Consider the following 13,861-nt stretch of genomic DNA (forward strand, 5'->3'; position numbering starts at 1 on the left):
TTACTTTAAGCTTGAAGTCCAACTGTGGAAATACTAATATTTGCATATCTTTAATGTTAAACATTTTTGGTGTTTTGCAGTTTTGGTGGAGTCACCATTTGAAACAAGGATTTGAAGTGCTCTGAGTAAACCATCTGTATATGGGAAAAGATTATGGGAAGATTATGTATATGGGAAAAGATTATTAGTTGCTCCAGTGGGCATTATCTTTTTTTTTTTTTTTGCTTTCCTTGCTGTTTTGACCAATCTAGCTGGTACTAGTTATTGTCTCTTTGAGAATTATTGTCAGTCCTTAAAAAAAAAAAAGTAAATTTCAAATCTGAACAATACAATTGTTTTAAACTGAATTTTAACTGCTTCATTCTTCCATTTTATTTACTTGTTCTCACTTAAAAATACAGACAGAAACTGTTGTTAATTTTCTTGCATTTTATCTACAATACATTCTGCTTGGCACAGAATGAATATTCTAGTGAATAGGTGCTGCATTCCTTGAACAGCAAAAGATTTCACTAAACTCAATGGGAAAATAGCATTTATGGTAAATTTTAGGATCACTGAAGGATCATATAAGGGAAAAACATAATAAAGAAGGAACATTCTGTATTCCTACTGACAGTTACATCCAGCAGCTGTGGTGATACGGTTGTTCCTTCAATATTTCTTGAGGGAATTTTTTCTTCTTAACTGGACGTTCATTTCTGATTTTGGAGTCTGTAAGACTTAAAAGTAGGCGGGTGTACCTTTTGATACTATCATAGGATAATTCAGCTTTTAAGTGTTGTCAGGAAATCATCTGTTGGATTATTCTCCTGTGGAAAAAAAGGTTTCCCTTAAACCCAGTGTGAACTTCTCTTGTTTCAGCTTATGCATGTGGTCTCTTGTCCTGCTACCAAGTGCTGCTACGGAGAGCCTGGCTCTGTCTACACAAAGACCTGCTTGCAGGTGGCAAAGGCTGATCTGAGGTGTTTCCAAAGCTGCCTCTTCTCCAGGCAGTAGCAGCCCCATCCCTTAAATGCCCCTTGCAGCCCCTGAGACTCTGCTGGGCTCACTTGTCATCTGTGCCACCTTTGTCTCCATTTACCAATGAATTGCATAACTTCCTATCTGGCTTATCTACGTATTTTGCCCTGTGACCTCTTTTAGCAATGCTTCTAATTCAGAAATCAGACAGAAGCACATTTTACCATCTTCAGTGTACATTCACCAACATCATCCTTGTAGTTCCATAAAATAGTTCTAGAATATAAATGTTATTGAAAATTAAAATGACAAGTACATTACATGAAGCTCAGCAGAAGATGGTAGGAACACTTATCTGAGTAAGAGCATTTAAAATTGCTAAATGATCTTGGAAAATTTATTAAAACTGTTCTTCTTGTGTAAAACTATTTTTGCATATAACCATGCTATATTGAGTAAGAATGATTTTTTAAAAAAATACTGCTTTTCCTGTAGACCTTTAACATGCTATGAAAATTAGCAGTTAATTGCTAATTAATTTTTACATATTTTGAAATTTTGAAATATTTAATTTTTTATTTTTTAATATTTAAAAAATATTTTAAAAAGGTGAATAAAATTTAGTTCTGGAATGTGAGTGCTGTGATTTTATTTTGAGAAGTTCTGGGTATCTGGTGATCTCACTGAAGCACTGGTAGTTTCAGATGCTGTTACTGAGTGGCAGCGGTAGAAATTAAGGGGCCTTTACACATTCAAATCTACTCTTCAGCACCTTGGTAAACTCAGTATTCTGTAGCATCTGGGACACCTGACTATCTGTTATCAAAGTCCATAGTTCCTTCTCAGTTTTCTGACACATTAGGATTTTTCAATCCCATGGTGAATCTTTGAACAAATCCATTCAAAAATTAAGAAATTAAAAGAACATACCTGTAAATTACAGGCAAATGAGCCAAACGTGGATTTAACTCTTCTGAACTAAACATTATGGCTTGCACATTGCTTTCATGTTGTATTTCTTCACTATGTGATAATTTAATTGGCCACACTGTTAAGAAGTAATGAAAGAATGTGAATTATACAGATGATCCCAAATGATTGTGAGCAAAATCCAGCCACTAGGACCTATTATATAATTATATCTATTGGGAACAAAAAAATAAAAATAGTTAACTGTGCAAACTATTTTTCATATACTACCTGCCAGATTCATGCTGCCATAATGGGTCAGGCAGGCCTTGGAACTACAGGAATATCGAACAAAAAATGTAATTGCCTTATCTTCAGAGAGTTATGAATTTAAAATCTGATACCTTGTGAATGCCTTGGTTTATGTACAAATGCTATGCATCACCAGAAAGCATGCAATACTAGTTCTTCAAAGGGATAAGATACAGATGTTTCTGTGCTGGTGATTCATTGTATAGTAAGATGTCACTATCCAGAGAACAGCAGTGCATACTGAAATTTAATTTCACCTGATTCCCATTTGGAGGGAAAGAAAGAAAGAAATATTTTAATGTAAAAAAAAAAAAAGAAGGAAAAGAGAAAAAGAAAGAAATGACAGCTGTTTGAAATTTGCTGAGAGGCTCGGAATGTAGCTTTAGTTGAGGTGTGTTAGCAAGCAGAAGGTAAGCAAAAAGGTAAAACTTGCAAACGCGGTCCATGATACTGTATTTAAATCTGTCATAAGAACACAGCTCTCAGGAATGCATTTGAGTGTGATCAAAATTGTGTATACTCATTTGCTTGTGTTGTGGAGACAAATACATTTGGGAACCAGGGCTTTAGAGGAAATATTCTTACTGTTCATATGCCTCAAGCTGAGTGTCTTAGAATTATGCTGATTTTACTTTAGTGCCAGAATATGGTTTCTGTTTTCAAACATACACACTGCACGTTACTTAGCCTGTATTTGAGAATGTTCACAGACCTGGGATTCTGTAACAAAGTCTACTCCATGGTGAGCTAGGAGTTTCAGAAATGTGATTTACAGCAAGGGGAATATGTATGCTAGGCAATAGAAAACACTGAAGATAAAGATGTTTCTGGAAATGTAATTCTTTTCTGCTTTTAGGAGCTTGGGCACATGGTTTCAGAGCTTCTTGTACCTTCTTGTACTTAGACATCCATATGTCTTTGTTTCTTCATTTAAACAACATCCAGGGTAGTCTGTGCATTAAAAGAGGAGACAGAACAAAACATAACAAAAGAAATACACACACACACACACAAACCCAAACCCCAAAACAAAACAAAAGAAAAAAAATAAAAACCAAGAGGTAGAAAAAATTGATTCAGCACCTATTTTAGACTGAGAGAATTAAATTTGTATTTCCACTTCCCAAGAAGTTTCCCATGTACAAGACTAGAAGAGAGGATGAAAAAAGTAAAGCTTCTCACTCCTGTTGTAACTATGACTCAATGTAGAAAAATATGTGCGATTTGTAATCTTGATTTAAGCAGAGTGTTAAACATGATTTCATAGCTCAAGGACGGAGGCACTTACCTACTGAGGGAAGGAGGAGGAGAAGCAACCTGGATTCTGGCCCCTGCTTCAAGCACTATTTATGTATGTTACTCAATTACAAATGCAAAATGTGTAGGCAGCCCCTGGGGCAATAACCCAGGACTTCCTCTTCAAAAGCAGCACCTATTAGGGTTGCAAATTATCCTCTCTCAATGAATCTTGCTTCCAATACAGAAGTATGGTTTCAGCAGGCATGACAGACAGTTCTCCAGCCTGAGATTCACCTTGAGTTGGTGCTGGATGCATTCTTGGGAGATGTGGGAAAGATCTCCTCAGAAAGAGACTGGCAGTAAACCTATATCTCCCACTTCAAGGGCAAGTGCCTTATCTACAAGTATGATGTTATGTAAAATGTTGGCAGTTATGCATCCACAACCTCTGGACATGTTTCTGGGAGAAAGTCTCTGGGGCTGTTGTGCTTCATGATGAGGCTTCATGATGTATGTTAGGCATGCTCAGAAGATACTTCAAGCAGCCTCTCAGGCGATGCCACACCTGCACATCACAAGCAGGCTTTGGTGCAAGGTAGGTTTCAAGATTTTCATCTATATAGAAATAGCAGGAGCAATGAGAGATGCAGTATCAGAAGGTAGATAATTTTATCAGCAAAAACGTGATGTAGATTTTTGTGACCATTTAGCGTACATGTGTGTGCTCATGTAAATATACCTTCCTGGCATTTTTGTTCCTTTTTTGAATTTATTTCCTCAAGTTATTTTGTCAACTAGTAGCAAGGCATGAAATTAGAACTCAGCAATCCTGCTATGCTACAGTCTCTCTGTAAGACATGTAAATATATTTACAATTAAAACTAGTATTTTAATGTTTTTGTTTTGTTGGAAATGCAGTAGCTGGCACTAAACTGAAGAAAAATCTTCTCTGATATTTGCCATATCTATTAAACATGTTGTTTCTATGTCATTGTCATGTATTAGTTCCTTGAGAGACTTTCCAATAGATTCTTTTTCCATACCTTTGTTCTCCTGGCCCCCGTTCTCTTTTATTCTGGGTTCTTTTCCCCCAGGAGATCAAAATCCTGCTCCCTCTGCTGCTCTCATCATGATCTCCCTTCCAAAGAGACTACTTGTCTAAATGACATAACAGGAGGATGAAGGGCAAAATTGTTTTGCTATTATTTTGAATACAATATTATAAATGCATGCTTGTATTTTTTATATATTCAGAGATGAATAAATTATGCTTACTTTGAATAATCTAAACAACCCATAACAAATTAGAGTTTCCTATATAGTGGGAAATATACAGAAGACTACAGCAGGAAGATTCTTTAAATATGATTTTTATATAAACTAAAGGATGAATCAACTATTCTCAGACCTCAGCTCAGCAAGGTACTTAAAATATCATTGAATAAAGTGCTTAAGTATTTTTTAAGTTTTATGGAGTACGATAGAGAGGTTGTTTTAGTGGGGCCTTATTTGTGAGAACAGCATGACTCAGGTAGCATAAAACAGGATTTTGATTCCTGCTGTACTTATGCTGGTTTCCTCTCATCAATTCATTGTATTAGTAGGCAGTCTTTAAGGTGTGTCCAGTCTAAATATAGGTTGACCAAAAAGAACTTCTGAATTAAACTTCCTTTTGGGAGACAAATAATTTCCAAGTGATAGTGTGCTCTTAGATGGTTTGTTGGTTTGGGTTTTTGGGGTTTTTTTTTTTGGTTAGGTTTGTCTTTTCTGCATCTTGAATTTGGGCAAGTAGACCTTGTTTTGCTTTTTCTATTGGTCATCTAAATTGACCTGAAGTATAGCAAAAATTCAAATGCATATTCAAAACCTCCTAGAAGTGTGAAAGTAAAAAAGGACCAAGAAACGTGTGTCATCAACACACTGGAGGGAGAGGATGCCATCCAGAGGGACCATGACTTGAAAGGTGGCTTAAGAGGTGGACTTGAGAGGTGGGCCAATGCAAACCTCATGAAGTTCTACAAAGCACAGTGCAAGGTCCTGCACCTAGGTCAGGGTAATCCCAGACACATCTACAGGTTAGGGGGAGAAATGATTGAGAGCAGCCCTGTGGAGAAGGACTTGGGGGTGATGGTTGATGTGGAACTCAACATGAGCTGGCAATGTGTGCTCACAGCCCAGAAAGCCAACGAAATCCTGGGCTGCATCAAAAGCAGCATGGCCAGCAGGTCAAGGGAGGTGATTTTACCCCTCTTTTCTGCTCTTCTGAGACCCCACCTGGATTGCTGCATCCAGCTCTGGTGACTCCAACATGAGAAGGACATGGAACTGCTGGAACAAGTCCAGAGGAGGGCCAATGTCATTGATAAGAGGACTGGAACCCCTCCCCTATGAAGACAGGCCAAGAAAGTTGGGGCTGTTCAGCCTGGAGAAGAGGTTATGTGGAGACCTCATTGCACCTTCCAGTGCAATCTGAAGGGGGCCTACAGGAAAGCCAGAGAGGGACTCTAAATCAGGAACTGTATTGATTGGACAAGGAGTAATGGGTACAAACTGAAAGAGGGGAAATTTATATTAAATGTATAGAAGAGACTCTTTACTGTAAGGGTGGTAAGGCATGGTAAGGTGTTGCCTGGACAAGTTGTGCAAGCCCTACCTCTGGAACTGTTCAAGGCCAAGCTGGATGAGGCTCTGAGCAACCTGGTCTAGTGAAACGTGCTCCTGCCCATGGCAGGGGGATTGAACAAGATAATCTTTATGGTTCCTTCTAACCCAAACCGTTCTATGATTCTATGAAAGTGCCTGAAGAGGTTGTGGATGACCCATCCTTGGAAGTGCTCAAGGACAGGCTGGATGGAGCTTTGAGCAAACTGGTCTACTGGAATGTAGACTGTCCGTGGCAGGAGGGTTGGAACTAGATGGTCTGTAAGGTCCCTTCTAATCCAAACCATTCTGTGATTCTATGAAATGACAGACTTTTTATGTGGAGGATTGAGAGAACAAAAATGACAAATCTCTTCTACTCTATCATTGTACTTAGACTTTAAATAGTAATGAACTGGAGACATTGTTCCTATCTGAAAAAAGGGTTTCTTATATCAGTGTGAGCCAAGAGCTGTCACCTTAACACTTGTTGCATGGTGCACAAGACTCTGGAGGACAGAACCCTTTAGAGTGAAAGACTGAGGACTGCACATAGGGAAAATTCCACTTTTTATTTTTTCACTCATCATTTATTTACAAATACACATTATAACTTTTATATACATTGCACATTTACATGGTAGAAAAGTACAAAACTATATATTTAAATGAATTTATATTTAACTCACCATGTTTGAAAATATAAAATTGCATCAGAAAAAAAGTATTATGAAAAGCAAGAAACTTGAACTGATAAAGCTTTGATATAACTTTTAGCAACACACCGATTGGGAAAAGAAAACTTTGAAAGTGGTACTGCAAGACCATCTTAAAGGAAACACCTGATAAAACACTTATGCATGTTACAAACCCCTCCCCCAAAACAACCAGTAAAAATAAAATAACCCCCTTATTCTTATTACAGTTATTCCTGTAGCTGTTATCGACTTTCATAATCCAAGATCTTCAGATATAGAATTTGTATAGCACAGTATAAACTCTCAATACATTGAGATCACTTCAGTATATGTGATCAGAAGTAGAGAAAAATTAAGGGGAAGAAGTTTCCTTAAAAATCACCCCACCGCACCCTGAAAAGTATACTTAAGTCAGTTACAATGCCTTTTGGTCAGTCAAGATTCCTTGTAAACAAGAACACAGGGATCTTTAATGTACAGAACCGGCAAGAAGAAAATCCAATAAATAAACATAACAGAAACTGACATGCAAGTTTGTTAAAGTGGAAGTTAACATCAGTGAAACAAAGAGATGAGATTATGTGGGTAGACTCTAAGGAATAGTTATAGTTTACAAGAAAAAAGAAAAGCTTTAATTTACAAGCAAGAGACCTCACAATAAATAACACTGCTCTTCCCATAACGAATAAATTTCTTCAAAAAACAAGGTGTACAGTCAACCAGACATTTTATGTATAAATTATAAAACATGACACAGTATAAATAAATGTCTACGAGACTCAACTATATGTATACTTTTTTTTTTCTCCCCAAAATAAATAAGCATACACTTATTTACAGTATGGACATTGATTTTTGTGCCCAATGGCTGTTTCAATAGTGATGGAGGTTTTACCACTCTAGAATGGAAGATATAGGAAAGCTGTAGTCCTGGTCTTCATCTTCCTCTTCATCTTCTGGGTCTTCATTAATGGCTAGATGGGGAATATAGGGGAGCTGTTGTTTAAATAAGGACAACAACAGCGCAGAAGCAGCTCAGTGCATGTTTTCAAAGCCCTCTGAACAGCCATAATACAGCGTTGCATTTTATGCGACTTGTAGTGAGATGCTCTTTGGCATCTGCTGTTATGAAATAAGGTTTTTTATATGTAATCTATGAAGTCATAACTGCAGAAAGTTCTGAAGAATCAATGGCTCAGGTTTTATTGGCAGATTCCTGAAATCAAATACAGAGCGCTCAGGTGTTCTAGGTTTAATTGCTTTGTGTCCTTCATTCAGAGTTAGTAGAGGCAACCGTGCTAAACCAGATGCCCCTGTGCTACCTTTAAGCTTGTTCTTTTGGACCGAGTTAAGAGTTTATCCAGATGTTAATAAAGCAATCAGCAAAGCACACGAGAGCAGACAAAGTACGAAAAAGTCACTAGAATTACAATCCTCGGGCAACACCTTTCTGATAGAATGGCTTGTCCTTGGAACATCCCCAAAACTCCAACTTGAAGGCCAGCTCGTTGTTGGAGATCTATTGCATTTTATCAGCAACAAAAATGTGTGCGTGATAGATAGATACTTATACTCTACTGTACCTTGAATCAATAAATCAAGCTTTCTTATGTTTAAAGGTGTAAGTCTTCATTACCTAGGTATCGCCTTCAGAAGCTTTAAGTGTCTGCAGAGTTAAAAATCTCACTTACAGTTGCAAGATCCAGAGTGCTTTACTTCTAGAAGCACACCCATTGAGCAGGCTGCCTCTTTCATGGCACACTCGCTTGGGTAAGTTGTGTTATCACTGGCACAGACTGCCTCTTCTGACTTGCTTTCAGGGCAGAGCTCATCGCAGAGAGCGCACCGACCTCTACCAACCTTAAAATCCCACAGGCATTTCTTCCCAGCAGTGCACTGAATGTCTTCACAGGATTTGGCTTCTAAAAAATACACACAGGATACTAGGGGTAAGTGAAAAGACAAAGCAAAAAGAAAAACAATGACCAGCAACCCCAAAAACCCCCTTTCCCCTGTGAACTGTGAAGAAACAAAGCTCAGATGTAGTACATGTGATGATACTTGCTGATTTTGCTCAAGCAAGTATTCCCTTGGACGACATTACCTGTCTATGTATGGGGGAGGAAGACAGCTGTGCCAGCAAAGTTTTGCCCTGGGAATACAGAATTACATTTGCCTATTGTACATGACTTTCCTCCTCCATTTGATGTCAGTGGAAATTCAGCTCCCCAAATTAACAGTAAATTCAGGATTTGTCAACAGGTCCAGCATTTCTAAATCTATTACTTTTAAACTAACCCACAGAGAATAGTTGTCTACAAGATTTGAAAGGGAATTCACCTCAACCTATGCCAACTAAAAGCAACCTGAGGCTCCCGTGAATTACCCCAGCAGTTTTGGGGAGCAGAGGCTGCCCTGCAGGTGCTTCATTGTAACATGCTGAATATCAGTCATTTCTGGAAATCACAACACAGAATGGCAGGCTGCACAGAGATTATTTTCCTATCTTCACCCACCAACCGCCTCTGAACTCCACAATTATTTCTAAAGAGGAAAAAGTGATCAGATGTTTCCAATTAAATTAACATAATCTTTGCCAAGACCACTTGAAGACAATTGTTTCCAGGAATCCAGACCCACTGGATACCGAGACCTTGTTATATAACCATGTCATCATCTATTTCATGGCAGCTGCTTCTCCCTTGGATACTAATGTCAGCACCCATAGCCAGAGCAGGATCAGGCCCTCTTCTCCCTCATCTTTTTTGCTATCTTTTCCAGGAAAAAGTTCACCCTGTCTCTCTTCTTTCTAGAGGGTAGTACTAACCCAGGTTGCTGGAAGTCTCTCTTCCTCACCAACAATAACTACATCCATCCAGTTGCACACACTGAATGCTCTGAAATAGGTGACTGAGGAAGTTTCCCCCATCCTTACCCTCCTACTAAGATACGTACTGATGCATTTTCCTTCGTAGGCTAATCCGATGGATCTGCCCAGCAAGCAGGTGGCTTTTCTCAGGTGGCAGGCACTGGCGTAAGTTATGCCATCATTCCCACAGAGATACTGTTCAGGGGAGGTAGGCTCTGGACAAATTCGATTACATGTCACACAGTAGGCGTTGTTGGTTTGGTCAACCACACACGTGGAGCTGCCTGGGCACAAGACATCCCTGCAGGTCTCTGAAATGCAGACAGAAACACGCAATGATTAGTAAAAGATACCATAGTCCCAATGAGGAGTAAACAGGTGATGCAACAAAACAAATGATCAGATAAAAGCCTTTAGCAGCTCTCATTTAAGGGCCGCTGGAGGAAGCCTTCCCATCTCTGGGTAGCTGGTGGGACACAAATGCTGGCAGACTATGAGGAACTCTCAATTCATTACATCCTTGTCTAGACCATGTTGAGCACGGTCTAGTTACCGTCTCCTAACCTTCGGAACATCACTCTGGTTCCTGTGGGGAAATACATCCAACAAGTCCTCCATCCTACACTCAGATACACACCCTTTGGCATTTGAGGGAGATTGGATTAGATTTGCAAACCTACTTTTGCATTTGCCCTGATACTGGACTTCAAGTTCGGGCTGTTCTTTACATCTGGCTTTGAGAAGGGCACACTCGTTCCTGTAGGTTTTCCCATCTAAGCCACACACGGGGCCCTTCCAAGTGATATTAGAGCAATCCGGAGCACAAACACACCGAGGTTTGTTCTTCTTATTCATTTTACATTTCTTCCCGGGTCCACAGTCCACATTTTCGCATGTTTCTGATGGAAGGAAAGAGGCACCACTTTAGTACCTAGTGTGCAGAACAGACCTGGTGTCAAAACTGCTTAAAGAAAAAAAAGACAGCGTGAACCCAGAGCACAGAGGGAGAACACCTTTCCCCACCCCCATCCAGAAAACACTACTCGAGCTAAATCCCCTCTCCAGTGAGGGCAGGGGGAAGAAGAAGTCGCTCTCTCCTCCTCACGATATGCAGGGCGGACGGGCAGAAATGGGAGTCCCCTTCCCGATTCCGAGGCTGGTACGAGACGCCCCTCAAAGCCCTACTGAGGAAGAAAGCGGGAGGACCGCGCTGCCCTCCCTCCCAGTTCTCTCCCCGCTCCTCCTCCCCCCAGCCCAGCCCCTGCGTGAGCCGCTCCTCAGCTCGGAGCAGCTCGCCAGCACCCCCTTACCTTTGCACGGGATGCAGTTTGGGGCTCCCCCATTAAAAATCATCCACTTAAAAAGCGTGTTGTCGTTGACGTCCTCCGCCGTCCAGGACGTGGTCAGGCGGCCGCTCTTGCAGCACTCCTCTTTGCTGAGGTCGGTTTTGTAGAGGACCTGGCAGCGCCCGTTCCGCGCCTGCCGGAGCCAGCAGTTCCCAGCTGCAGGGCGGGGGGCAGGAGGGACACCCAGACGGATCAGTGGCGGTCACCAGTGACCCAGACATAGCACGTGCGCCTTGCCGTGACTTTTACTAGACTGTTTCCTTTTATTTGTCCGGTTCATAACCCGCAGCTACTACGGCCCATTTGGAAGAGCAGTTTAAAAAACAAATAAACAGATGCTCCCTCTCCCCTTCCCCCCAAAAAACCTCAAACAACCAAACAAAAAAATTACCCCAAACCCACAAGAGAACAAACAAACAAACAAAAAAAATACCCCCAACACACACACAACCCCCCCTCCCCCGAACCCTAAACAAAACAAACTAAAAGAAAGAAAAGACCCAACCAAGACAGGACGAGACAGTTTTCCGAGATATTTATTCCATATGTAGAGCAGAAGGAGCACTGTCGACACGTGACAGAGGCTTGAAAAGGATGTGCATTTAAAAGGGAATAAAAAGAAAATCGCGCTTGCAAATTCCTTCCTCCTCCCCCTGCCCTCTCCTCCTCACCGCGGCTGCACAGCAGCATTGTTTTACTGCCGCACAGTTTCAAGTCCCAGCCCATTTTGCAATCTGCACGAACTGGGAACATTTGCTGTTAGAGAAGTCTTTCGAAATCCCCACATTTTGCTGCTTCTATTAACAAATGTCTTCCCTTCACTAAAATAAGTCATCAGAGTTCCAAAAAAAAAAAAAAAGGTGAGCAAAGTACATAAAATACAAGGTCACTTTGAGTAGGAGGTCCCTACAGAGTTTTAAAAATCGATCAAGCTGGAAAAGTTATAAATACCACCTCTCCTGCAAACATTTTAGAGGAAAGTACACTATCTTTACACGGGATAGAGTGGCTTTTGTTGCGGTTATTTTTTTCCTTTTTCTTTTTCTCCCTCCCCCCCCTCCCCCCCCCCCCCCAGTATCCTTGTTATTTGTGGAGTCAAGCCAAGAATATTAGTCCAAGTAACTCCCTTTTTTTTAGCTGGAGCATTTTGGTTGGGATGAGTCTCTCGTGAATAGCCAATGTGACTTCTCCAGCAACTCAATACCAATTGATTCTGCTGCTAATCTAGCCAGGGCTCGATCCTGTCTCCTTACTCCAATAGGAATGTACCGCAGAGAGGGGTCAGGATCGACCAGCCGAGATGTCTCTGGGCGCGGTGAAAGACTCCCCCCTCGCTAAAAATCATCGAACAAACAACGCCCTTAAAAAAAATATTTCGTGTCTCAGAGTTGCCTACATTAGATTAATTTATGCTCTATATCGGTAGAGGAGGAGATAAAAAATAAAAGGAAAACAATATAAAACAAACAACGGTAAGGCATCCAGGTTGTGGTTGGAACATGGTCAAGATAAGGGAAAAAGCCCCAAAACTGAAAATCAATATTCCCTTGTGTCGAAAGAGGGCTCTTAAGAGTTGTCAATATCAGGTTCGAGTTTGTTTTGTTCGTACGGTGAAGAAAAAAATAAACCAACAACTTATTAAAGCACTCTCTTCAGTGCAGGAGAATTTACAACGCTAATATTTATTCACACACACACACACGAAGTAGGGAGGAGGAGGAAATCCCAGTATTAAAGGAATGTCAGTAAAATGACCACTTATTGGTTTCTAAAAATGTCAGCTGTAATCGTGGGGTTCTCCATCACCACCTTTCCTTCAGTCAGTCAGTCAGTCAGTCAGTCAGACGAGATAAAAATCTGAGCTAAATTACCAGCAAACTTTGAGCAGTCATTCGGGAGCCGAGACTAGGAAAGAAAGTTCCCTATCGATGCTGCTCTTCATTAATGCTGCATAATAACAATAAATACCAAGAAACGTCCTATCTGTCCTCTGTGCCTGTGCAGAGCAGTGCGAAGATCCGATTAAAAAGGGATCTAAATGACACCTCTGCACCTCAGTATAAAGCAATCACATGCCCACAGTTAACTTCTGTTCTGTTGGACCTTGGAGAGAGGCGTTTAACACCGCAAGCAAACTAAACCGTGCCCGAAAGAGAGAGAACAATAGTAATAATAAAGAAACATATCTGCGAATAAACAATCTGGTCTTACCCTGCACTGTGTGATCTTCCATGAAGTGGCACAGAAACATCAGAAGTAAGAGCATGCCGGGGTGGATTCTCTGATTTAACATCCTCAGTATAGCAGCGAGTGAGCGAGACGCAGAGAGAGCGTGAGGGGGAGTATAGAGGGAGCGAGCACTAGCCAGCCTGCTTATGATCGCTCTATTGAATGAACGTCAGGCTCTGAATGCAGTCTCTCTTTAAATCTATACGGGGGTCCTAGCTGTCTGCGGTGGGCGGTCTCCTAATGTGTGTGTGTGTCTCCTCGGGGGTGGGGAGATTTAAAAAGTTCAGTGTGAATCAGGTGACATTTTCCACCTTCTGGAAACCCTCTCCAATTATCCGCTCTAGGTGCACGAACACACAGGCGCGCACCCGCGGAGCCCCGCGCCGCAGAGTCACCGGCGGGGACAGCGGCGAGAGGCGGCGCCGCGCACGGCCGCGCCAGCGCCGGGTGGGGGGGCGGGCTGGAGACCCCGCGGGGGTCGCGGCCGCCCGAGGGAGGCCCCTGGTTCCCCCTCGACGGGTCCGGGGTGTTACCGGAGCGCGGAGCTGCTCCTGCTCTCCCGGAGTGGGCTCCGCGGGCGCGGAGTGGCCGTGGAGGATCCATCCCGCTCCCCGCGCGTCCGGCGGGAGGAAGGCGGTTGGCAGGCGGACTGCTCG

General features: G+C 41.6%; 1 protein-coding gene across 1 annotated transcript; it reads right to left on the reverse strand.

Annotated features, from left to right (window-relative positions):
* Positions 1–6,616: 6,616 nt before the first annotated feature.
* Positions 6,617–13,483, reverse strand: FST (follistatin). The gene is made up of 6 exons (XM_008932079.3): positions 13,188–13,483; positions 10,941–11,132; positions 10,311–10,529; positions 9,717–9,941; positions 8,453–8,683; positions 6,617–7,735 (listed from the first exon to the last, which is right to left on the reverse strand). The coding sequence occupies exons 1-6, from the start codon at positions 13,267–13,269 to the stop codon at positions 7,653–7,655; spliced, it is 1,032 nt and encodes a 343-aa protein (XP_008930327.1). The 5' UTR covers positions 13,270–13,483; the 3' UTR covers positions 6,617–7,652.
* Between the last annotated feature and the right edge of the window lie 378 nt (positions 13,484–13,861).

This window comes from Manacus vitellinus, unplaced genomic scaffold, assembly GCF_001715985.3.
Source record: "Manacus vitellinus isolate BGI_N305 unplaced genomic scaffold, ASM171598v3 scaffold_36_pilon, whole genome shotgun sequence".
NCBI lineage: Eukaryota > Metazoa > Chordata > Aves > Passeriformes > Pipridae > Manacus > Manacus vitellinus.